We start from the raw sequence: 24916 nt of genomic DNA, 5'->3' as shown, positions 1-24916 counted from the left end.
GTTTAGAGAGAAACGTGAAACAAAACTCAGCGTCATAAAAGACACAGTAGTACCGGGTCGCAGAGAGATGGGTGGCCCCTGAGACTGCCCTTCATCACTGTGTCCTTGGGTCTGGAACAGAACTCAATCCCAGTTTCCCAGTTTTCAGCCCAACAGTTGACTGGTCTGTAAGAGGAAGAGCAACACTAGTGAGGTGGGCACTCCTTAGAGTGATGAGCAATGTGAGACCAAAAGGGCAGCCTCTATCTAAGGACAAAGTTCTTAAGAAAGGAGGAGGAATGGAAAGAGGAAGAATAGACTGTCTTCACTTTCTCTAGAAGGCCCTATAAGCTTTTGTGCTTATGATCCTTGCAGGGGTTGGAGGAGGGTGAAGGTGGTAGGAAGCTTTGAAAGGGGAGGGGTTTATGAGAGTGTTTGAGCAAGATCTGTGCCTGCCAGTCAGATGGGAGGATGCTTTAAAGCAGGAGACATTGGAGAAGGGAGACTGTTGGAATATTCCAGAGACGAAATGGCAGGTAGTGACAGATGGTATGTCGAGGAGGAATGAGACAGTTTAAATGTAGGGATGAATGATACTGGGAGATGTTGAGTGTGTGTGTGTGTGTTCATATGAAAGTAAGCCACGGTCTTCTCAGACAGAGGTCTGCTGCTGACAAGCTTTGCATTCAAACATGGACCCTGGAAGCTAACCAGTTTTTGTATCTGTTGCTCACTTTTGGAAGACGGTAGATAGTTTCATGCATTGTTGGCACTGTTTAAGAGTTAGCTTTATTTCTGAACGTTGTACACAAAGGGGATGTTTGTATCATGACTCCTTTGAATCCATTTCCTTTGAATTATGGAGCTTTTCAAGTGCAGGAGCCCTGGCAACAAAATGGATTATGGGTTGGGCTGGTAACTGCAGAGTCAGCAGCTCGAAACTGTCAGTGTCTCATGGGAGAAAGATGAGGCTTTCTACTTCTGTGAAGAGTTAACACTCTCAGGGACTCAAAAGGGACAGTTCTACCCTGTCCTACAGGGTCACTCTGAGTCTCAATAGATGACAGTGAGTGTTTGAGTTGCCATATGGGAGAAAGATGAGGTTATCTGCCCCCTATAAGTATTTATAGTCTTGGAAACCCTATGGAGCAGTTTTCCTCTGCCTTATAAGGACTGCCATGAACTGGAATCTGTGCAGTAGCAGTGGGTTTGAATATTTGTTTACAAATTAGGACCATTGTGTAAATGTACAGCTGGTTGGTTGGTTTATTAGGGATTTGTTTTTTAACTGATAGCAATGATGAACAAAGCTAAATTGTTCATTCTTAAAGCTTAGTCTTTAGCCCATCCTTGCGTATTATCTTGGGAGTAAATTCTAAGAGCTGGAATGGTTGGCATAGGGGTGGTGAGTCCATTTTAAAGAGCTTGTGGTTTATGTAGTCAAGGGTTTTACCCCCTCTTTGTTTTTGTTTATATGACTATCATATGGTAGGTTGGAGTCCCCGTAGGAAAGTTCTATGTTCTCCATTTTAGGGTTATAAACAATGGAAACAAACCAACCCCTAATGTATTTAAGTGCTAGTGAACATCTTTTGTTTGTAATTATTTGTATTTCATTTGTGAAGACAGGGAAATGTATAGATTGGTGGTAGTTCTACTTTGTGATTCTACAACTGGGTACACTCAGCATGGGGTGTGGTGGGAGAACGAAATAACCAGGGTGAGAGAGTGCGCAATTGGCTGTGGCTGGGCATTGCCTTCTCTTTACTCAGATGTTTCAGATGACTGTATCTGTCAGCTATGGAGGAAAGGTCCATGTCTTTTTAAACTTCTGGGAGATCTTCATGTGGTTTGGCATCAATCTTTCCTTGAGTCTAGGAGGTTCTCAGGGCAAGAATCTCAGGTCAAAAGGAAGTGAGCTGTTCCTTGCTTTTCTTTCTTGATGGTACTCTTTTGTTGTTGGCTTACTCTTTCTACTAGCTTCTCTCGCGCTCTCTCTCTTAATTAACTCTTGTAAGAGAAGAGATGATATAGGCCACACCCCATGATGTAGGCCACATCTTTCTTATTACCCCACCGGGGATGTGACTTGAGAAAGGTGCTGCATCCCATCCTAATCTCTTTACAACTGATTGTGGATCACATCAGACCGAATCATGGGAGATGATTATATCATTGCATAGCTTCCAAAGGACCGAGAATCTTGTCTCAGGCAGATTGATGCATTTTAGAGGCTACAACACAATTCATTCCACAAAACTGGTCCTGCCTTAGGGTCTTAACAAGTGTTATCAGTTACTATCAAGTTATCTTTGTTATCAAAGAGGCTTTACCTCTCACTCTGTTCTTACCCACTTGACCTCTGCTTCTCTTTTAGCCGAATCCCAGCATCACTTCCTCAGGGATATGGCCGGGTCCCCTCACTGCCCCACCAGATAGGTTTCCTGCTATACTCTTAGAATATCTAGTTGTTTTCCTTACAGTTGCGAACATAATTGTAATTGATAAAAGTGTTGTTTTTGTCACTAGACTGTGAGCTCCTTAGCTAGAATGTGGTCTCCATCTCCTCTTAAGTTTGCTGAGTTGAGTGAAGGAATACATTTGGGAGAAGAGATGGGCATTACACTCTTGTATCAGAAGACTGTATATACTCTAAAAACTGAAAGAAACCACAGATTTGCTGTGTTAGCTATTTTTCAGTGATTCACTGCCATCATGTTGTCAGGATTAATAGTAGCTTTTCAACCTTTTACATAGTTCTTTTTTAGGTGGTTAACATTTCCACACCTTTTGCTACATTAGTTGCTTTAATCACATTTTTTTTAATGTTGATAATGTCTATTTGGCCATGCTTTATTCAGCTGCCAAATCAGACAAGCGGCCATCTGATTCAAATTGTGCAGTGATTTCTTTCTTTAACTCTGTCATAATTTTCAGTTTTCTCCTGCTGATATTGCTGACTTTCTTTGGAGCCATGGTTATGGTAATTTAAGCAAATAAAGCACAGTGAGGAATGTTTTAATGCACTAACACAAGCACCAAATGTCTGAGTGAGAGTGTCACTTGTATTTGGTTTGTGTAGGTCTTTCCAAGTTTAATTTTTGGTTTACTATCGAGCAAAGTTATGAACACTTGAGCAGATTTTTCTGTCTTTTAAAAAATATTTTTATTGGGGGTTCAACATCTCTTATCACAATCCATTACATTTATCTAGTGTGTCAAGCACATTTGCACATATGCCGCCATCATTTTCAAAGCATTCTCTTCTCACTTGAGCCCCTGATAGCAGCTACCCATTTCTTCTCCTTCCCTCCCTCTCCCGCCCACCCTCCCTAAGGAACCCTTGATAAGTTATAATTATTTTTTCCATATCTTAATTGTCCTCCCTCGCCCCTCACCCACTTTTCCATTATTCATCCCCCTGGGGGGTGTTCTAGATTGATCCTTGTGATCGAATCCCCCTTTCTTCCCCCACCCTCCTCTAATTCTCCTGGGATCTCTACTCTCATTGTTGGCCCTGAGGGGTTTATCTATCCTGGATTCCCTCTTATCTGTAGCAGTGTGCATGCTGTTGTCTAATCCGATTTTTAAGGTAGAATTGAGGTCATGATAGTGGGGGGAAGGAAGCACCAAAGTACTAGAGGAAAGTTGTGTGTTTCATCGGTGCTATACTGCACCCTGACTGGCTCATCTCTTCCCTGCGACCCCTCTGTGAGGGGCTGTCCAATTGTCTACAGATGGGCATTGGGTCTCCACCCCATGCGTGTCCCCCACAACCCCCCAATTTACCTTGGGTATGGTTTTGTTCTGGGTCTTAGATGAGCAGATTTTTCTTGACATCGCTGTTTGAATAGTGGAAAGTTTGAGCTTGGAGCTATTCCACAACCAAAGTGTTACTATATTTGATTTGCCTTTGGGTTTCTTGTTAACTAGTAATGAATGTAGACATTTGTTGGTTTCTGCTTGAATGTGTTTCTGCCTGTATTGAAAAGAAAAACAATGTAAAAATAAGCATATGTTCTCCTGTTCCATTGTACTTTCCTGTGTTGTAGTTGCCATCCTTTCCAAGTAAGGGATCTCTGAAGAAATAGAGTACTTCTAGTTCTTGTGGATTTTTTGAGTTCAGAATTGTACTATTTATTTATAGCTAGCTTGGCTGCAGGAATGCCCATATGTGTTTGTCATTTTTGCCAATGACATGTTTTATGAACCTGACAATCATTATTAGAATATTAGGTCTGTAGTTTTGTTTTTACCTTTTGTGGATTAGGTTGAGATTCACAAGGGGGTTATATTTGTATTTAATATCTTAAGTCTGTAGTTTTTTTCCACCAACTGTTTCCTGTTTGTCTCCGCCCCTACCCCTCTTTTGTTTTTCTCAGTCCAGAGATATGATAATCACGTTCACTATTGTTGTATATATTTAAAATTTGTTGTTGTTAGGTGCCATTGAATCACTTCCAACGCATAGTGACACTGTGCACAACAGACTGAAACAGTGCAAAACAGTGCTCAGTCCTTTGCCATCCATAGAAGTGTTCGTGTGCCTGAGCCTTTTTGGCAGCCACGGAGTCATTCCATCTCCTGAGGGCCTTCCTCCTTTTTGCTTTCCCTCCACTTTACCAAGGATGGTGTCCTCACTTTAAACCTTACTTTACTTTTAAAAAGAAAAAGAAAAAAGAGCGACGACAGTTGCACATAAAATGTAAGATACCCAAAACCCAAGCCCACTGCCATCGCATCGATTCCGACTTGTTGCGACCCAGTTGGGCAGAGAACTGCCTCTAGGTTTTTGAGGCTGTAAATCTTTATGAGAGTAGAAAGCCTCATCTTTCTCCCCTGGAGTCACTGATAGGCTTGAACTGCTGAGTATGGTTCGCAACTCATTTTGTAAAGCACTACGCTACCAGCGCACACCTTACATGGAAAGTTATGAATAAAATTAGTGGAATAATAAGATGAAGGGAAGGGATAATGAGATGAAGGTAAATTACTCTAGGAAAATAAAACGCAATCAGGAGTAAACTATATACAAAATATATAGAGTAAGTTTAGGCTGTGCTTGAAGGGGTGCTGTAATCTTAGGTGATGAATGTATTCCTTCCTATACTATATGATTACTTATTTCATGTTTACTCGATAGTCTCATTGCTTAGTTGCAATAGTGCACCTTTAAACATATGGATCAGGTTTATTAATACTGGGTTTCAGAACCCTTTGGAAAATCAGGACTCTAGTTTTTTTGAAATTCTATTCTGCCTTCTGCCATTCTCTTTAGAGTTTTGATTAGTTTATCCTTGTAGTTTTTTTCTCTTTTTTTAAAAGCATGGGTGAGATATTTTTAGCTTATTCAACTTTGAGCATTTTTATTTAGCAGTAGAATGAAATGACTTCGTAAGAAAGTAAATAGAAAGGTAAGAATGCTTCAAGCACGTAATGCTGTTTGATATGACCTCAGGAATGCTGGGCACTATTATTGAATTTAACCTAATTTATATGAATATGAGGGGCTTTGACACATTTGTGAAAACGTTTCACTATCCTTTAATTCCATTTTTCCACAAACTTTTCAAAGTGCTCCTGTAGGTAAGATTTGTTAGATTTTCCCAGTTCAAAGTGGCAGGAATCTCAAGTGAGCTGAGAAAAGAGAATTTATACTTTGAAGAACCCACAGGTAGGTAGCTCCATGCTCTCCCTGTGAGAGCATGGTGGCAGAAGGAGGCTCAGCGTTGCGCCTTTTTATTATTCGAGTTCAGCGGGGAGGGTTTCATTGTTTGTGGGATTCAACTTTGATGAATCAATTACTGTGATTGGGAGATGTGACCCAAGACAAATGTCCACCATAAACTCCTTAAAACTATAACATTATAGCCTTCTATAGTCTCATAATCAAACATTTTTTCGACATGCTGACTTTTGTGAACGTCACTTATTCAAGATTAAGCTCCTGGGTAGAGGGAAGAACCCTGATGATGAGGCAGTGGTCATGGTGTCAGCTGTTACTGAAAGGCTGATGGTTCAAACCCACTACCAGCTCAGCAGCAGAAAGATGCGGTAGTTAGCTTCCAGTTAGTCCAGTGGGCTTGGCTTGCTTGGTTAGTTGTATGGAGGCACTGTCAGGACCAGAAAACATATCATTGTAAATTGGTAAATTGCTTGACCAATTGCTTAGTTCTTATAAATTATTTAGGAAATAAAACACCCAGTTAAACCCAGTAAGTACAATTTTACAATGCACTTTGAGGTTTATGGACTAGATTTTGGTTATTGAATTAGACTGTTTTCAAAGTAAAAGTAATACCACCCTGCCGACATCCCTCTCAACCCTGATAACTTTATTTCTGTTATGTTAGAGCCTTGATTGGTTCTCTTCCCTTCTCAGAGGCAGCAGGAATGTCCCCAGGAAATTGGCCTCCTTGTTGTCCTTTGAATTTTGTATTCTCCCAGAGCTAATGAGATATTTATTAGGATGTTGACATCTATTTTCTGTGCTTTGTGGAACATCTTGGCTAATTGCATATATGCTGCTCATTCATGAAGCTTAAAACAGTGACGTTGAACAGAAGTTTTGATAAAGAAGTTGATGAGCAGTCCCCTATCTCTTAAATTTATACGAGGCCTTTTACATCATGATTTCTCCACCCTTTGTGTCAGAAATTCTTGAATAGTGTATTCTCTCCGTATTTTGCATGTACAAATACAAAAAACGTTTGTAAACATAGATTGTTGACTCTTTTACATGTATTCAGCAGTAATGATCTACTGTTGAGTCCAGGTGGTTTCAAGGAAGCGTGTACCAAAAGTACCACACTGGAGATTTAGAGGAGCTGAGATAGAGAATAATACTTTAAAACCATAGACACTGCCCCAGAATTCACTGACCTCAGGCATCAAGTGGTGTACCTCCTGGTACCCAGTCAGTGCCTTGAGGATACAGTAACTATCAAGAACATCAAAGGCACCTTTACTGTGCACAAACAGTAGGAATCCCTTAGTAAGGAGACCCTGATCCCTGACCGAAGGACAGACCCATGTTCGTAGGCACAACGACCTGTCAAACACACAGCACCTTTTCATTTGAGACCCCGGTCAGTTTCGGGGATGAAACAATGGACCCCATGAGAAAGACAAGTCAGCATGAGTTTCACCGTTCATCTAATTGACGGATGGTGAACTGTGACTAGCTAGAGCAGCGCTTCTCAACCTGTGGGGGTGGAACGACCCTTTCACAGGGGTCGCCCGATTCATCACAGGAACAAAGTGACAGTGGTGAAGTAGCAACGAAAATCATGTTATGGCTGGGGGTCCCCGCCACATGAGGCACTGTAGGAAAGGGCTGCGGCAGGAGGAGGGTGGAGAGCCGCTGCTCTAGAAGTTTTGACACACTTTTTAATGCTAGCTCCTAAGTGAGGGAGAACATTTTGATGGCCGCAGTTTTAAAAATCTCTGTGTTTGTGTATAAAAATTTAAAGCTGAGACTCTACCAACTTGGAATATGTTTATTTGGGACAGGCGCCTCTGAAACGTATATGTTCAAGAGATGCACAGTTTAGAAAATACCACAAGGTTTGTTTAAAATTCAGTTTAAATTCAAACCGTTAAGAAGAAGCAAGGACTAGCTTTCCTAGAAAGGTATTCTTCAGAGTGCATTATAAGACGGGGCAGAGCATGCTCGATGGCTGAAGCTTTGGGAGTTTTGGGAAGTAGTAAGTCTAGAGTGGATTTTTCTAAGTACTGTTAGTTCTCTTTAAGTAGTAATACTCTTGAAACAGTGAAACTGCATTAAAAATATTTTTAGGTCGTCAGGAATTTAGCCACCTCTTTTCCCTTCCGCGAATCATTAAATAGTATAGCTTAATTTGTAGACAAAAATTTTGATATCAGAATATTTGGGTTTTGAGAATTCTTGTATTTATTGAGGAATTTTGAAGAATTTAGGATCATTTTCAGTAAACTGAATGAATGTACAGTTTAAAATGAAAAAGTTAGCATTATGATATGGTCTAATTGAGTTAAAATATACTACTCTTCAAGACATGTTCTTGAAAGTGATATAATTTCCAAGGAAAAGAAGTTTTTGTTTTTTTTGTGCGTTCTTCCTCTCATGAATACAGTAAACTTTGCTATCCTTTTTATCAGTGGTTCTCAACCTTCGTAATGCTGCGACCCTTTAATACAGTTGCTTATGTTGTGGTGACCCCCCAACCATAAAAATTTTCATTGCTACTTCATAACTGTCACTTTGCTACTGTTATGAATCGGGCAACCCCTGTGAAAGGGTCGTTCAACCGCCTCCCAAGGGGTCGAGACCCACAGGTTGAGAACCGATGCCTTCTGTGAAAGTAGGGTTAAGGATTTTGGCTTGTAGAACATAGTAGGGCAATCAAATCTTGTGCAGACACCTTTTTCTAGTGCGAGTTTTTGAACGTGTGAGGGGAGGTAGAAGGACCCAGAAAGGACTGAGGATTGTGACAGGGGCCTTGGTGGGTGTGAGGGCGACGTCTATAAAAGCATGTGGGTTTTTCGTTCTGTCTTCTGGAAGTCCTCTCAGGCGTCATGCATCTTGGGACTGGCTTGTCAAACATTGAGAGGCGGTGTAGTGGTTACCGTTGGGGCTGTGATCCGTAAGATTGACCGTGTGAAATTGTCAGCTGCTCCTTGGAAGGGAGATGGGCCTTTCTGTCCTGTAAACAGTTTCAACCTCGGAAACTCACAGGGCAGTTAGTTCTGCCCTGTCTGCCCTGTCCTATAGGGTCGCTATGAGTCAGTATTGACTGGATGGCAGTGAGTGAGCAACTTAGTCCTTCAGTAAGGGATCGATAACTTACTATTTCTTAGACAGAGCACCATTTCTTAAGAGCTTTTTGCCTGGGTACCCTCAGTTAAGCTGTCTAGATGTTACAAGCATTGGAGTGAGATTGGGCTAGTGTCCTTGACCCAGCTTCTTCTTTCAGCTTTATTGAAGGGGGGGAGGGTGCCCTAGAATTGAGGGACAAGGTGACCCGGTCCACAGGTAACGGAAAAATGCCACTGTGGAACAACTAATTAAGATTAGAAAGGTGCTCTGGTGACGCAGTGGCTGAAGTGCTTGAGTGCCAACTAAAAAGCTGGTTGTTTGAACATACCATGTGCTCTGTGGGATGAAATGATGACATTCTGCTTCCATGAACATTTACAACTTCAGAAACCCTTGCAGGGCAATTGTACTCTGCCCTACAGGGTCGCTGCGAGTTGGAGTTAACAGCTTTGAGGTGTTGGTTTTGATTTTAGGATCGAGAAGCTTGAATATTGTATTTGAAAAAAGATGGCAGTCAACAAGATGAAGATTTTTAAAAGCTCTCTTGTATTTAGTTGTAGGTACTATATATGTATATAGATTTAAAGTGGTTAAATAAGAATGGGATCATAATATAGTCTTGATTTGTGTTTTCATTTACTTAATGCTTCTTGTTGCACACTTTGTATATTGTAAACTTCTTTAAGTACCCTCCTACCACAGGGTTTTCTGTTCACGTAGCATTCTGTCTTAAGAGCGATCTGTAACGTGTTTAACCATTCCCTAGTGTTGAGCATAGTTTTCCTTTGCTTGTCTGAGCAATGCTATGAAGAACATCTCTGGCTGTATTTTCTGGGCGTATCTTTGTTTTACTGCAGTGTAAGTTCCTACAAGTGGAACTGCCGAGTCAAGGCCTGTGCACGGTTCTCAAGGCTTCAGACTCTCTGTTGTAAATTTGCACCCGATTATGCTCCAGTCAGTAATGTAGATGAAGGGCAAGTAGATAATATTTGAAAATAAAGTACAGGAACTTACTCCTTCAGGAGTTTAATGTCAGGCAAAGGAAGTAACAGGCAGTGTAGTTTAGGGAAGAAAGTGGGGATTTTGAAACAAGATGGAATTGCAGTTTTGCCATTTTTGACATCTGGCAAGTTACTCAAGGCCTCTGATCCTGTTTGCATCTCTGTACAGTTAGGAGGATGCCTCTGTGGAAGGAGGCCAAAGAGTACAATAGCTAAAGCCCATACACAGAGGCCCTCAAGAAACTGTCCTCCTGGTTTTTCCTTTTTTGGGTGGGGAGGTGGTGGTGGTAAACTTAGATACCACTTATCATTTTTAATGAAATGATATTAAATTCATAGTGGCCTTCCTCAGTTCTGAGGAATATTTCTAACTGGACTCATAAGCTAGTTGAAAAAAGGCCAGATGGAACTAATTTCAGAGGTGTTTTGGGGTTGTGGATAAGAATCCATTAGGGGTGGGCTCAGTCTGCTCTCACCTGGAACTTGCTACAGGAATCTGTTTCTCTTGGAGAAAGGCAACTGAATCTCCAAGTGGTCCTGGCAGACTGCGTACCCATGTCGCTGTGCTGGAAATAGATTCTTTTGTTACTTCCTGTTCTTTATGATGCTGCTTAGAATAGGTTCTACAACCCCCCCCCCCAATATGTCTAATTCATCACACTCTGAAACACAAAAACCACAAAACTGGTGACATTTTAAAATTCTAAATTGTAGTGGTGAACTGGATTAAGGATTCCCTCAGGAATAAGTGTTAACATTTTGATATTCACTGATGTTTCTGAGGGTCACGGGGTAATACCTCTTTCTAGTGGTTAGTATTTTAAAATACATTTTAATGCTAGAGATCATTAAGATGGACTCAACATTAATCTGGGGGAAATAATTTGTTTCTAATTGCTCTAAGTAGTTAAGATACTGTAGATAAGTAGGCAAGATAAGTCTCATTGAGAATTACACAAGGCAGCTTTAAAATATTACACAATTGTTTCCTCTTGGTGTTCAATGCAGAGTCAGTGAAAAAGGAAGGCCCTTGAGGGGACGGATTGACACATAGCTGTAACGGCAGCAGCACAGGAAGGGGGGGGGGTGAGGATGGTGCAGAAGCAGCCAGTGTGGGATTCTGCGACATGTAGACAGGGCCACTCCTGGTGGGAAGCTACTCAGTGGCACTAAGCAGGTCTCTACTGAGGGGAAAGAAAAATCAGAGAATATGGATGAATAAAATTTTAGAAAGAAAAATTAGCTTTTATCCTCTTTCCAGAGAAGGACCATGAAGGTCCATTTTAATTTAGTTAGACTTTGGTTCTCGTGGATTGTCATTTAAGGTGTGATAATTGTCTAAACATTAAGGGGACAAATGTAAGAGGGTCTATGGGAGTTTTGGGCTCTGACTTTTCCACTACTGTTTCATTGTGTTTAAATCTTTAAAAGCTGACAGATAATAAAATTCAGTTGTCTTCACTCTTTTCATCCCTTTTTTCTCTCCCCTTCTCACTGCCCATTTTTCTCCTTAAAATATAATCCGGCCCGAAAAATATCCTGCGGTGTGTTTTCTCTGTCCATTAAATATCTGTTCTTAAAATACTGTTGCTAGGAATTAAAGTGTCAGCTTTCTAGGTTTTACAAAGGGCTTCAAAAAGTTTGTTGGAAAATGGAATCGAAAGATACTGAAATTCTTTTGTAATGCTTTGAAGTACCTCCCGTGTCACATATTTGCTGTCATTCTATTATAATAAAACTCCACGATATGGAAAAGGTCATGTTCTTACATATTAAGGCAGAGGACCAATATTCCACTGTTGAAAAGGCCTTGGAAAATGCCTTTAAATTGTGGATTAACTTTTATTCTACAACTTGACTCCTGCATTACAATGATTCTTAGTTTAAAGCAGTGGTGCTGTGAGAGTGCACACTCTCTTTATAGGCTCCCTTCAAACCTAGAATCCTACTTTTAAATCTTAGGAGCCTCTTCTAAGGCTTTGTGGCCCTGCTTTTCATTACAAATACTACTGCTTCTTGAAAACCAACAGTCTGAGAAATCAGGTAGAATCGGACAGTTTATAATTTGGCCTGACATTTTAAATGCTGCTGGAGGTGAGTTCATATGCTCCATTCAGAGACTAGAGCTCTCAAGCCCACGTTCATGTAGATAGCCAGGGTTATGTACTCTACTGAGCCTACTGCTACAAACACGGTTCTCAACCTGGGTGTCGAATGACCCTTTTAAAGGGGTCGCTTAAGAAAACATATGTAAGAACTGAGACACCGCTCCTCTAGCCATCTCCAGGCGGGTCACCCACATACGAGTACCTGGTGTGAAGACTGTCACCGATGCTATACTGTGCTTCAAGACAAAATTTATTTGTAGTTGGAATTATTTCACAATATATAATTACATATTGTTTTTGTGATTAATCACTGTTGTATGTTCAATTTGTAACAATGAAAATAAATCCTGCATATCAGATATTTACATGATGATTCACAACAGTAGCAACATTACAGTTTATGAAGTATCAACGGAAATAATGTTATGGTTGGGGGTCTCCATCACATGAGGAACTGTACAAAAGGGTTGCGGCGGCATCAGAAAGGTTGAGAACCACTGTGCTATGTGACTCCTCAGGACTGAAACCTCACTCTAGCTACAAGGCCCATGTGGAGTAGTGTTGCCACTGGTTACCATAGAACTTCACTGCTGTTCAGTTGATTTGAACTCATCTGGCCCCTGCATAGGGTTTCCAAGACTGAGCCTTGTGGGAGCAGCCTCCCTCATCTTCTTCCTGTGGTGCGGCTGGTGGATTTGAACCGCTGACTTTGCAGTTAGTAGTAGCCCTATGCTTACCTGACTGTACTACTAGGGTTCCTTAATTATTATAGAATAGACCTTTTAGTCTACCTAACCCCCTTTCATTATGAAGCTCTTTGTTTTCTTTGCTATCGGTAGGACATGGTGGAAGTTAGATGGGTGAAAATAAGGAGCTAAATGGATTACGAAAGTGAATTGGTTTTAGACATGTACTTCTGAAGGTTAAGCACAGGCCCTTGTAAGCTTTATATCAAAACTGAAAGAAATATCCGTTGGTCGTCGAACAAGTATGGAGAAAGTCTTGTAAGGTCCCAAGATATGTAACCTTCTCACTTCTTATCAAATCATGCTTCACTCCAGCTCTCAAAGGTTCTTCTCTGCTGAAAACAGCCTACTAGCAGCTTATCACTGCACCCAGTAGTGGCTGGAATATACATTAAAGTACTTGATCTCTTACTTGAAGGAATTTAAAGATTTAAAACCTTCTGAGTTATTAAGAATAATTTTACAGTATTTATGAAAACATTCATGGTTTGTGTAATATTAACTTCCATCCTTATAATTGGATTATTTATCACTCTCGTCCCTGGTTGTGGCAGTGACTTACCACATATTCTGGGATCTTCCTCTGATACGGACTTGAATTGACTTGGCTTTCATTTACTCCTTACCTCTCAGTCTGAGAACTGGCCCCACCTCTGTCTTGTGCACTGCATGCCCTGACGCTTTCGTTTCCCTGACAAGTAATGTTGAAATTGTACATATACTGAGTTGCAGAAACAAATCTTATGGATGTTAAAAAATAGAATGGCATACCTGGGAGGATTAACTACCTATAGGTAGTCTAGAACACACAGTTTAAGAGTTGCTGTCCTAACAGATGAAGTCCCAAGTGCCATAGGACAGTGTAGGAGAAATCTCTGGGCCCCCCTCTCTCTACGTTTTCCTTGTCTCACAGATAAGACTTTACTAATGTTGAATTAATTGCCGATTCTTACATAGGATGGGACATTTTATAGCTCTTTGGCTTTGCTTATGTTATGTGTTCTGCTGGGAATGTCATTTTCTTGTTTTCCTCTGACTGCCTCCTGCTCATCCTTGCTGGTTTATGTCTGCCTCCTGCTCTGAGTGAGTCAAGTCAATGTGTGTGCACGTGTCTGCTCTTTGATTGCACAGTCTCAAGATTTCTTCTTGGAGGAGAGACTAAGGCTTAATTGCTTTTCTAATGTAGATAAAAGACACTATACATTTTTGTTGTTGTATGGAACTATTTGAACCAGTAAACTTGGTTATTTCAGTGCTTGCTTGATATGATGGGAGTTAGAAAACCTCCAAACCAAACTCACTGCCATTGAATTGTTTCAGACTCACAGTGACCCTATGGGACAGGGTAGAACTGCCCCTGTGAGTTTTCGAGACTATAGCTCTTTATGGGAACAGAAAGCCCTGTCTCCTTCAGGGTGGCTGGTAGTTTTTGAATTGCTGACCTGGCAGTTAGCAACCCAACATGTAACCACTATGCCACCAGAGCAACTCCTGAAAGGACTTAGAAGAGTCTGCTAATAATTTTATGGGAGCTGCTTTAAAGGAAACGAAAAGCAAACCCAACAATACGTTGAAGGCTATGTGTTAAGACAGATTCTAAATCAGTGTGACATTAGAGAGATGATTAACAAAAACTAACTTTTGAATAGTATCTCCCCCAAATTCTTGCTAAGAATCTTTCATTGTTTTTGCTTTTTCAAACAACATAGGCTAATTCCGTAGTTTCAACATGGACAGTGTAGTGACAGCGAAGACTTCTTCAAGTTGTGCAGCCATTCTCGGCCTCCTTGTCTGAGTCATTCCTCATTAATGTCAAACACTGTCACCCAAAGTTCCTGTCTCATCTGTAGAGTTATTGTCAGGTTGTGTACGTGCACATGGTGCTCAAAATAGCGTAATGCTCAAGGCAGATTTTTTTTAACTAGTAGAGCTGAACTATAGGTTGATGACTACTTCAGGTATATATTTGATTTAGGGTTTGAAGACTATCTCAGGGCAACAGTTTTAGGGCTTATTGTCCTCATTTTCTCTAGAAAGTGTAGCATCCATGAGAATTTGAAATTCTGTTTTGCATCTACCTATCCCTTTGGATCAGGTTTCTTCTATGGACTCTTTGATCAAAATGTGGGCACTAGCCAGTTCTGTCTCATGGCAGAGGAGGCAGTTGTTCATGGAGGCAATTAGCCACACATTCCAAATTCTCCTCCTATTCCTTATTGACCACTTGCAAGTGTTTAAGACCCTAGGCACCATGCAACTAAGAGGTAGAATCTTTTGGGTAGATTCAAACAAACAAACAAACAAACAAACAAACAAACAAACAAAAACCCCTGTGTTAGTCTGGGTTGACTAAAGAAACAAATTTAGAAACACTCGTGTGTACGAGAGAACTTTCTATCAAAGAGCAATTGTACATTAAGAAAACACCCAGCCCAGTCCAGATCAAGTCTGTAAGTCTGATATTACTCCATATGTTGATAGTAGTCTGTAAATTCCACTTTAGACTTATGCAGCCATGCAATGACACCAAATGCAGGAAGATCACAGGTCAGTGGGTAGAAAAATCTTTTGGATCCAGTGAAAGCGGAAGCATCTCATTGCTGCCAGGGGTCTCCACATGGCTCCTCCAGCTCCAGGGCACTAGCATATTTGCATGTGTTTTGTCAGCATGGATATCTCACAGGGGGGTGAGCCTATATCTGCCTTCCAGTGATCTATTTAACCCCATTTGTGCCTTCCAAATGAGATCATCAAGCTGCGACCTGATTAACAGGCTATACTCCACCCCTTCACAAGTTGACAGGAGGTTATGTAACTGCCACACCACTAATACTTTGAGAAGAATCAGGGTAGGAAGTTCAAAACAATCTCAGAGAAGGAAGTTAACCTTTTATGGAGTCTCCTTTAAGCCAGACGGTCAGGAGTCAAGATGTCTATAACGTTTCGCTTGTGATTTGAAAGTTCCTACATTAAGAAATGCCAAACTCCGCTATTCATCTTGACTTTACTGATTTAATTTCCCTCAATTCATTGGCCTAATATTTTTTTCCCAATTGCATAATACCTATGACAAAATTTATAAATTCAATGAACTTTTCTTGGCTAATATGATTTTCCTTGGCCACAACCCCCCTTCCAACCAAACCAAAGCAAACCAAACCAGTACCATCAAGTCAGTTCTAACTCATAACGACCCTGTATAGAGTTCCAGAGATTGTCTGGAAACAGGAAGCTTTATCTTCCTCCCGTGGAACAGCTAGATTTGAACTATTGACCTTTTGCTTATTATACCAATGCCTAACCCATTGTGTCACGCTCATTTTCCTTGATCACACCAAAACCAAACTCACTGTCATTGACTTGATTCTGATTCATAGTGACCCTATAGCATAGGCTAGAACTGCGCCTGTAAGTTTCCGAGACTTCATCTTTTCAAGAGTAGAAAACCTCTGAGTTTCAAACTGCTGACCTTGCAGTTAACCACTCATTGGCCCTGGCACTTGCAAAAAGAACCCAAATTCACTGTCATTGAGTCAATACTGACTCATAGGGAGTGCCCTGATGGGGATAATGTGGCCACATGTAAGGTTGGCATTTTGAAGCCCCCGAGGGAGAAAGATGGGGCTTTCTACTCCTGTAACCAGTTACAGTCTCGGAGACTCCTGGGGCAGGGCAGTTATACGCTGTCCTATAGGGTCTCTATGAGGGGACCTACCAAGGAAGTTTCTCTTCAGTGTCTCCATTGTGATCCTCCTCGGTTTCTCTTGATTCCGAGACGAAGCCTCATAATAAAATATGTAGTGTGTCAGAAACAGTGTTGGGCTGTATTGCTTTTAGTTTTAATAAGTAGGTTGATAAGTATTTGTTAAAATTGACTTTTTTTTTCAAGCCATAGGTTCAGATTAAGTTATTCAGACATATTTTAACAGTTTGTGGTCCCAAAGTATAATGATAGAACACTGTTAGTTTTAAAAAGAGAATAGTCTTCATTGTCTTTATAGTTAATCTGAAGGAATCATATTATTCAATTAAAGAAGGACAGATGATAGTAATTTTAGAATGGTCAAGATGGAGTTCCAAATAGGTCTCTATATTTAAAATGGGGAAACTTCAAGAATCAATTATTGCTGTGGTCCTAGCTGCGTTTTCATGTTTTGGGGTTGATGCATATGGAATTTTAATTTTTAATCCATTATCTTCTAATTGGATTCGTGTCTAATCATTTCTTGGGCCTTTCGGGTCTCTGAGTCAGAATCAATTAAATAGAGAGTTTTTCAGGGTTTCAGAAAAACCTTGCTTAGACCAGCAGGGACAGACTTCTTCATTAAAAGATGGTTTTATTTCCTAGAGAGACATCTTCTATTTTCCAGCGCCGTGGCTATCACTTAGCTCCAAAATAATTGAATACAAAAGTAGGACAGTTCTAATCCTTTTGAGTCAGAACTGACTTGACGGCAGTGCTTTTGGTTTGGTTTGGTTTTTAGTCTTACCAAATAGATAACATTAGTCTGGATATTGAAGGGTCCTAGTCCTAGGATGACCTTGATAGCTGAGACTTCTGTTTACTAAAATGTGACAGTTGTGCCAGGCATGTACTAGCTTGAATATTCAGGATCAGGCTCTTCCTATTTTCTATTTTGGTGAAGAGTGACTGGTCTCGGCCCTAGCTTTAAATCCCAGCTCCAGCCCAGTACGCCGTCATGCTGTGACTGTGGATAGTAAATTACTTCATATAGTTCAGCTTGCATTTCTCATCTCAAATAATGGGGAAAGTATTCAATACCTATTGTGTAGGATTATTCTAATGAGATATTTAAAAGTAGTTAGATCTTTAATAAACTCTGGTATTAGTCTCCATACTCAGTGTATCTTCCATAGAATATAAAGATAAAAATCTTAGAAATCAGACCATCAAACTATAATTTTAAATATGGTTTCTTTATTGCAGGAGCCCTAATGGCTGTGTTGGGTGAGTGCTGGACTGCTTGGTAACTGCAAAGCCAATGGTACCAACACACTAGCTGCTCACAGCCTAGAAAATCATTTATTAGGGTTGTTAGAAGTCAGAATTGAGTAGATGTCAGTGGATTTGTTTTCAACTTTATAAGTTCAACAGCTAGCTTTAAAAAGCACATTGGGCCTCCTCACGCATACTCCCCCAATATAATAGCACCTCGCCCTGCTAAACGGTCATTGCATGATACCCACCTACCTGACATGATCACTGAAGACAGACGTGTGTGTAAGCAAACGTGGTGAAGAAAGCTGATGGTGCCCGGCTATCAAAAAGATATAGCATCTTGGGTCTTAAAGGCTTGAAGGCAAACAAGCGGCCATCTAGCTCAGAAGCAACAAAGCCCACAGAGAAGAAGCACACGGCCTAAGCGAATACAAGGTGTTGAATGGACCATCTAGCAGACACCAAGGAGCATAAACAATCATTGGGTGATCACCTTCCTCACATAAATGCTGAAGATGTGCATAAGCAAGTGTGGTGAAGAAGGCTGATGGTGCCCGGCTACTGAGAGATATAGCATCTGGGGACTTAAAGGCTTGAAAGCAAACAGGCGGCCATCTAGCCCAGAAGCAACAAAGCCCACACGGAAGCAGCACACCAACATGGGTGATCATGAAGGGCAGAGGAGACCAGATCTCAAACAACAAAGGCGGGGTGGTGGTGGTGGAGGGAATCACATCACCGTGAATGAGGGGTAATGCGTGATGGGGACCCAATGCCCATCTGTAGACAGCTGGACATCCCTTGCAGAGGGATAATGGGGAGGAGATGAGTCACTCAGGGTGCAGTGTAACAACAATGAAACTCAAAACCTTCCTCCCTGAATGCTTCCTTCCCTCCCAATTATCATGACCCCAATTCTACCTTGCGGACCTGGTTATACCAGAGGATGTACAGCGGTGCGGTAGGGATCTGGAAACACAGGGAATCTAGGATGGACGAACCCCTCAACACCAGCGGTGGGAGTGGCGACACCAGGAGGGAAGGGGGTGTAGAAAGGGAGAACCGATCTTGGAGATCTATGTGTAACCTCCTCTTTGGGAGATGGGCAGTGGGGAGGTGGGTGAGGGGAGACGCCGGGCAGTGTAAGATAAGATAAAATTTTAAACTATTAAGGGAACAGGGGGAATGGGGGAGTGAGGAGGGAGGGGAGGGGAAGGGAAAAAAAAAAAAGGAAACCGAGCTGATTCCAGGAACCCAAGTAGAAGGCGAATTTTGAGAATGACGAGTGCAACGATGTATAAGGGTGCTTTGCTCAACTAATGTATGTATGGATTGTGATAAGAGTTGTATGAGCCCCAATAAAAAGATTTATTAATTTAAAAAAAGAAAAAAATCACATGTAAAATGATTAGTATTTTGAAATGACTACTTTGAAAATTTTATTTGTTTTACATATTTTATATAAATCATATCATTAGAGAGGTAGGGAAATTGGAAAATGATTATTTTTTCTCGTTCATCAGTTTCTTTTTTCTTTGCTATAAAGTTTTATTGGAGTTCTGGGGAAAGAGACAGAGTTAAGGGTCCCACCCCTTGGTACCAGGGCCTCTGTAGGAGGGCAGGAAGCCCAGGACTCAGAGGGCCCTGGTAGTGGCCAGGTCCTTGTAGTGAGCATCCTGACCCTCGAGCAGTGATAGTGGCGATCTCTGCTCCAACCACGACTTGATGCCCTAGAGCAGCTGGTACTCCTGGTTCTGCCGCTCCATGTCGGAGCGCACGTCGCTCAGCTGGGCCTCCATGCTACTGACCATCACCTGGATCTGCGCCAGATGGGCTCCGAAGCGCGCCGCCGTCTCCGCCAGGGTGCCTTCCAGGGCGGCTTTCATGCTCCGCTGTGACTGCAGCCTGTTCTCCAGGCTCTGGAGCGTCTGCTGCAGGTCCCTTACCTCCGTCTTGCTGACCTGGAGCTACTCTATGTGGCCAGCCACCTCCAGTTTCAGCTCCTCAGTCCGGCTGATGAACCACGCTTCCGCATCCTTCCGGTTCTTCTCTCCCATGATCTCGTACTGGCTCTTCATGTCGTTCAGGATCTTGGCCAGATGATGCCCGGTGCAGAATCCACCTCCGTGCTGACTTGGCCCCCACCTGGGCCTTCAGGACGCTGGTTTCCTCCTCGTGGTGGCTCCTCAGGAAGGCCAGCCCCTCTTCCAGCCCTTCCATCTGCATCTCCAGGTCGACGCGGGCCAGCATCAGCTCGTCCAGCACCCGGCGCAGCCCGCTGATGTCCGCCTCCACGCTCACGCGCAGGGCCTGCTCCATCTTGAACTTGGTGCGGAAGTCTTCCGCCGCCTGGCGGGCGTTGTCAATCTGCAGCACGACCTTGGAGTTCTGGATGGTGGCACCGAGAATCTGGCCCCGCAGCACCTCGGTGGCCTTGTAGTTGTGGCTGTGGTCGCGGGCAGGGCCCGGGCCCTGCTTCTGGTACCAGTCGGGGATCTTCACCTCCAGCTTGCTGTTGACCGTCTCCAGGGTACTCACCTTGTCCAGGGTGGAGGCCAGGCGGTCGTTGACGTTCTGCATGGTGATCTTTTCGTTCCCGGAGAGGAGGCCTTCGGACGTGGGCAGGACGCCCTCATAGCCACCGCCGTAGCCCTCGGAGGAAGACGAGGACACGAAGCAAGCCGATGACGCGGACACGCCGCGGCCACCAGAGCCCCCATGGATACTGGGTGCGCGGAAGGAGCCGCCAACTCCAAAGAGCATGGAGCCGCCGCCCATGCCCCCGAAGGACGAGGCGATAGTTGTAGGAAGCCATGGCGAGATTGAGCCCGAGAAGGCAGGAGACGCTAGCCTTCGGAGTTGCGGCTGCAAGAGGAGTCTGCCTTCAGTTTCTTATAAAATCAGTGGTGAAGAGAGGTTGGACTAAACGGTCTGTAAGGTTATGTCAGTCTTCACACAGATTCTTTGATTTTTTTAAAATATGAAATTCCTTTTTTAATTTGTTTTAGATCCCAAGTTAATAGCTGAATTTACTGATGCTTATATGGCTTTTACCCTTTGAGACAAAGAAATATTAGACCTTGCAGATATGTTTAGCTGAATACATGAAAATATATTTGCAAGTGAACTTGGTATTAATTTGGTATTAGTTGCTGAATGCAAATATAACCCTGACTCTACCATTGCGTCTGAACGATTCTGTGATCTGGATGACTACAAAGATGAAAAAAGTAAGCATTCCATTAAACCTTGAGGGTATCTCAACTTTATGTTAAATAATTTTTATAGTAAAATATGTGACGTGTCAGAAACTTTCCCTGCCTCTTCTCTCCTGATACATGCTGATAGATGTATTCTTTTAAGAAGCAGATACTAGAGTATTTCTTTGGATAGAATTTGTTGTAGTGGAGGGAAAGTAAGTTTATTCAGCGTTAGACAAGAGTACCTTCGTGTCCTTGCTTTCCGTACACTTTGGATAAGTTACGATTTTAATAACTCAAACTTTTCTTTCCTCATGCCTTAAGTTCCTTACCTGTAAAGCAGGAATAAACTCTGTCTTCAGGTGTTCATTAGGAGTTTCTGAGGTGGTTCAAGTAGCTAAGTTCTTGTCTGCTAACTGAAAACTGGGGTGGTTGGAATATGACTCCCTGGGAGAAAGGCCTAATCATCTTCTTTTGAAAGATTCAAAATCCAAACCAAACTCATTTCATTGAGTCTCTCTGACACGTGGCAATCCTCTAGGACAGGGTAGAACTGTCCCCGTGGGTTTCCAAGACTAACTCTTTACGGGAGTAGAAAGGCTCGTCCTTTGACCTTGGAGTGACTAAGTGGTTTCACACTGCTGACCTTGTAGTTAGCAACCCCATTTGCAACCCACTACATCACCCACAGCGCCTAAAGACTGCAACCATGGAACACCCAGAGTGCAGTTCTATTCTGACAAACGGGGTTGCATGAGTTAGAATCGACTTGATGGCAACCAGTTGTTAAGTGCCATTGTGAGGATTTATTAGGTCAGTGGTCTATTAATAGCAGCTACTTCTTTTTTAAAAAATCATTTTATTGGGGACTCGTACAATTTTTTTTTTTCGTGATCCAAGTGAATTTAATGAAAGTTCAAAGAAGCATCAGGTTTTACGCGGCACCCATAGGATTCCTTTGACCATGCGGCCTGGCAGAGACTGCTCTGAGACATGCAAGGATCTCTCCCCCTCCCACGGAGATGACCAGACCGCCCTAGCCTCGTACAATTCTTATCACTATCCATACATACATCCATTGTGTCAAGCGCATTTGTACATTTGTTGCCATCATCATTCTCATAACATTTGCCTTCTACTTGAGCCCTTAATATTGACTGCTCCTTTTCCCCTCCCTCCCCACTCCCCCCACCTCATGAACCCTTCGTAATTCATAAATTATTATTTTGTCATATGTTAATAGTCCGACATCTCCCCCCAACCCCCTTCTCTGCTGTCCATACCCCAGGGAGGACGCTATACGTAGATTCTTGTAATCAGTTCCCCCTTGCTACCCCACATTCCGTCCATCCTCTAGGCATTGCCACTCTCACCACTGGTCCTGGAGGAGTCATCTGTCCTGGATTCCCTGTGTTTTCCAGTTGCTATCTGTACCAATGTACATCCTCTGGTCTAGCGGGATTTGTGAGGTAGAATTGGGATCATGATAGTGGAGGGGAGGAAATATTTAAGAACTAGAGGAAAGATATATTTCATCGTTGCTACCCTGCACCCTGACTGGTTTATCTCCTCCCCACAACTCTTCATTAAGAGGGTGTCCAGTTGGCTTTGAGTCTCCACTCTGCACTCACCCACATTTACAATGGTATGATTTTTTGTTCCTTGATAATAGCAGCTACTTCTATTACATTATACACTTACTTCACATTTATGTTTAGCCCTCTGTGTAAATGTTGGGGCTCTGAAACGTGCATTCCTAAGGTATTGATGATGCACTTCTCTATTAGACACGATACACTTTCGAGTACAGACACACATTGCACAATTGTGACATTTTCATAGAGTCCTGGATTATTTTTGTCGAATCCAAACACCTACTTCCAGTTTTATTTTTTTCCCTTTCAAGATTATAGTCCTTACTATAGTAAGTTAATTGATCTTAGATCTGAAAAAATAATTTTTGAATACCATAACATAAATAGTCTAATGGTCATTAAGTACTAGCTATAATGCACACATTCATTTTGAGATTTTACTTATTTCTTACTTCCCTTAAAGCCAGAACATTTTTCAGAGGATGGGGAAGGATAAATGAAATAAGCGTTTTATAGTCATGCCACCTGCAACAGGATCCAAAATGCAAATCATGCCTTGTAAAGTGTGTTTTCTTAGGAAGGCAGAGGTGTGTACAACACTGACAATAGAAGGGTTTGCAATCAGCTTTTATTTGCCTGTGTCCATCAGTCTTACCGCTCATCTTCCTTGTTTCAGTTTGCTGCGTGTTTCTAGGTCCCCTGTGATTGTACCCAGCTGTACTCACAAAGTCGGGTAAGCAGTTTTTGCAACAGGGCATCATAGTCTTGTGGAAACAGTGTGGGGCAAATCGGGGCTAGAATTCAGACTGCCCTCATTTGCTGTATGTCATTGTATGGAAATCACCTGCCCCCTCTGCACTCAGTTTCCTCACACTGTGGACAGCGCACGTCAAGGACCCGGCACATCGTAGGTTGTTAACTGATACTGGCAATTGTGACTATGCAATAGACCAGAAGCCATTACTTTTATGAAGCTTTAATCACAATCTCACTGCTAATCTTGTTTTGCACTCAAACTCTCGCAATCCTTTTAAATGGTGTTTCATTTAAGCACGCTCTCTCACTCTCTTGACTCTGTCCACTGTATCCTGAGAAATCACTGTTTGGCACCAGAAACTAACTTTCCAGACAGAATGGGGCCCCCTTTCCAGAGGTCTCCATATGCTGTTATCTGGGACTGTCCCTCATGCCCAGACTTCCAGGAGTGCACCCCTGCCCCGACTAACCTTCAAGCTGCCTGTGTGAAGGACTGATTTGTTGCGCCCTCTAACTGCCTCTTCTCTTCCTTCCTTTTTGTCATCCTGCAGTGTTCTGTGCCAAGGTCTTTGTGGCTAGGCTGCGCCAACCTGGTAGAGAGCATGTGCGCACTGAGTTGCCTGCAGAGCATGCCCAGTGTCAGATGTCTCCAGGTGCCTCTCTTCTTTCTTGTTGTAAATGTGTTTTTACGTATGCCATGAACATTTGTTGAAACTTGCGTTTAATCCAATGTTAAGTCTGCTAAATGTTCTGTGTAACCCTCTGCTTTCCTCTAGCCTGGGTGTCCCACATGGAGGGGTTAGTACCCAGAGGGATCTTTCTGAGCAAAATGGATCTTTGGCTGGGCCCTATTCTCCCTCCCCCTTCTTTTTTTTTTTTAATACTCCCACCCCCCGAAGTTGCGATTCTCATGTTCGGTAGTTGTGCATGTATACCCCCAAATATGACATTTTCCATTTGACTACCTTTAACAGTTCTTTGTTGAGTTGGGAGGGTTTGCTAATTGAAGTGATGGTTTTTCTATTTTGAAACATCTTTTTGGATTGTTTTCTCTCCTCCAAAAAAGGGAGGAGGGAATCACTACTGGTAAAAGCCTCAAATTGAAGTCGATAAAGACCACAGCTTCATGCTGCCAATAGCAGTCAGTTTGAGTCACTCCTGAGGCCAAATCGGACACTTACCCTCAGGTTCTCCCACTTTTCCAGGCCGAGGCCGGCAGAGAATTTCACAGATAAAAGTAAAACTTTGGGGGGCACCGGGGCGGGGGGCTGGACACCAGGGTTGCACCGGAAAAACTGTTCATAGGAGTGCAACAGCGCACACCTCACTTGTCGGGTGGGCTCCACGAGAGCTAAGGGAGGACACAGTGTGACTTTATTTGGGATGCTTCGTTTAGAGAAAAAGCATGTGTTTAAGTATGGTCTCAACAGTTAATTTTTCATTTTTTTCATCACTGCATATTTCAGACAGTTTGATTTATCTTCTAAAAGTAATACTAAATTTCTGGCATCCTGTTGAGACCACCTTGCTTCAGGAAAATGGCGTATAATTTGGGAATGGTTAGAAGGGTGACTTTATGGTTTCCAGGATTATCTTTCTATTCAGGTTGACAATCTCTAAGTGGAACTAGGAAGCCAGGAAGGAGGAAAAGTTCCTTCATTTGGGGATGGTCGGGCATTTGCTTATTTTCTTATTTATTGGCAAACATTCTGAGCACCACTGGTTAATGATTCAACTTGCTTTATTTAGAAAACTGTACTGGAGCCTCAACATA

General features: G+C 42.3%; 1 protein-coding gene and 1 pseudogene across 6 annotated transcripts in view; one reads left to right on the top strand and one right to left on the bottom strand.

The window, feature by feature from the left end:
• FBXW11 (F-box and WD repeat domain containing 11) overlaps positions 1 to 24916 on the top strand; it is a 135513-nt gene that overhangs the window by 17919 nt on the left and 92678 nt on the right. For 2 of the 6 annotated variants that reach the window (XM_075541941.1, XM_075541940.1), the window contains one exon: positions 23694 to 23795. The exons of the other annotated variants lie outside the window; for them this stretch is intronic. In XM_075541941.1, coding sequence (XP_075398056.1) covers positions 23694 to 23795 — 102 coding nt within the window. Of the gene's footprint in view, positions 1 to 23693; positions 23796 to 24916 lie in introns of those variants that run through there. 6 annotated transcript variants of the gene reach the window in all.
• LOC142441128 (keratin, type I cytoskeletal 19 pseudogene) lies at positions 19226 to 20406 on the bottom strand (annotated as a pseudogene).

This window comes from Tenrec ecaudatus, chromosome 2 (genome assembly GCF_050624435.1).
Source record: "Tenrec ecaudatus isolate mTenEca1 chromosome 2, mTenEca1.hap1, whole genome shotgun sequence".
NCBI lineage: Eukaryota > Metazoa > Chordata > Mammalia > Afrosoricida > Tenrecidae > Tenrec > Tenrec ecaudatus.
The sequence above is the reverse complement of the archived record's forward strand: the minus strand, read 5'-3'. Positions and strand labels throughout refer to the sequence as shown.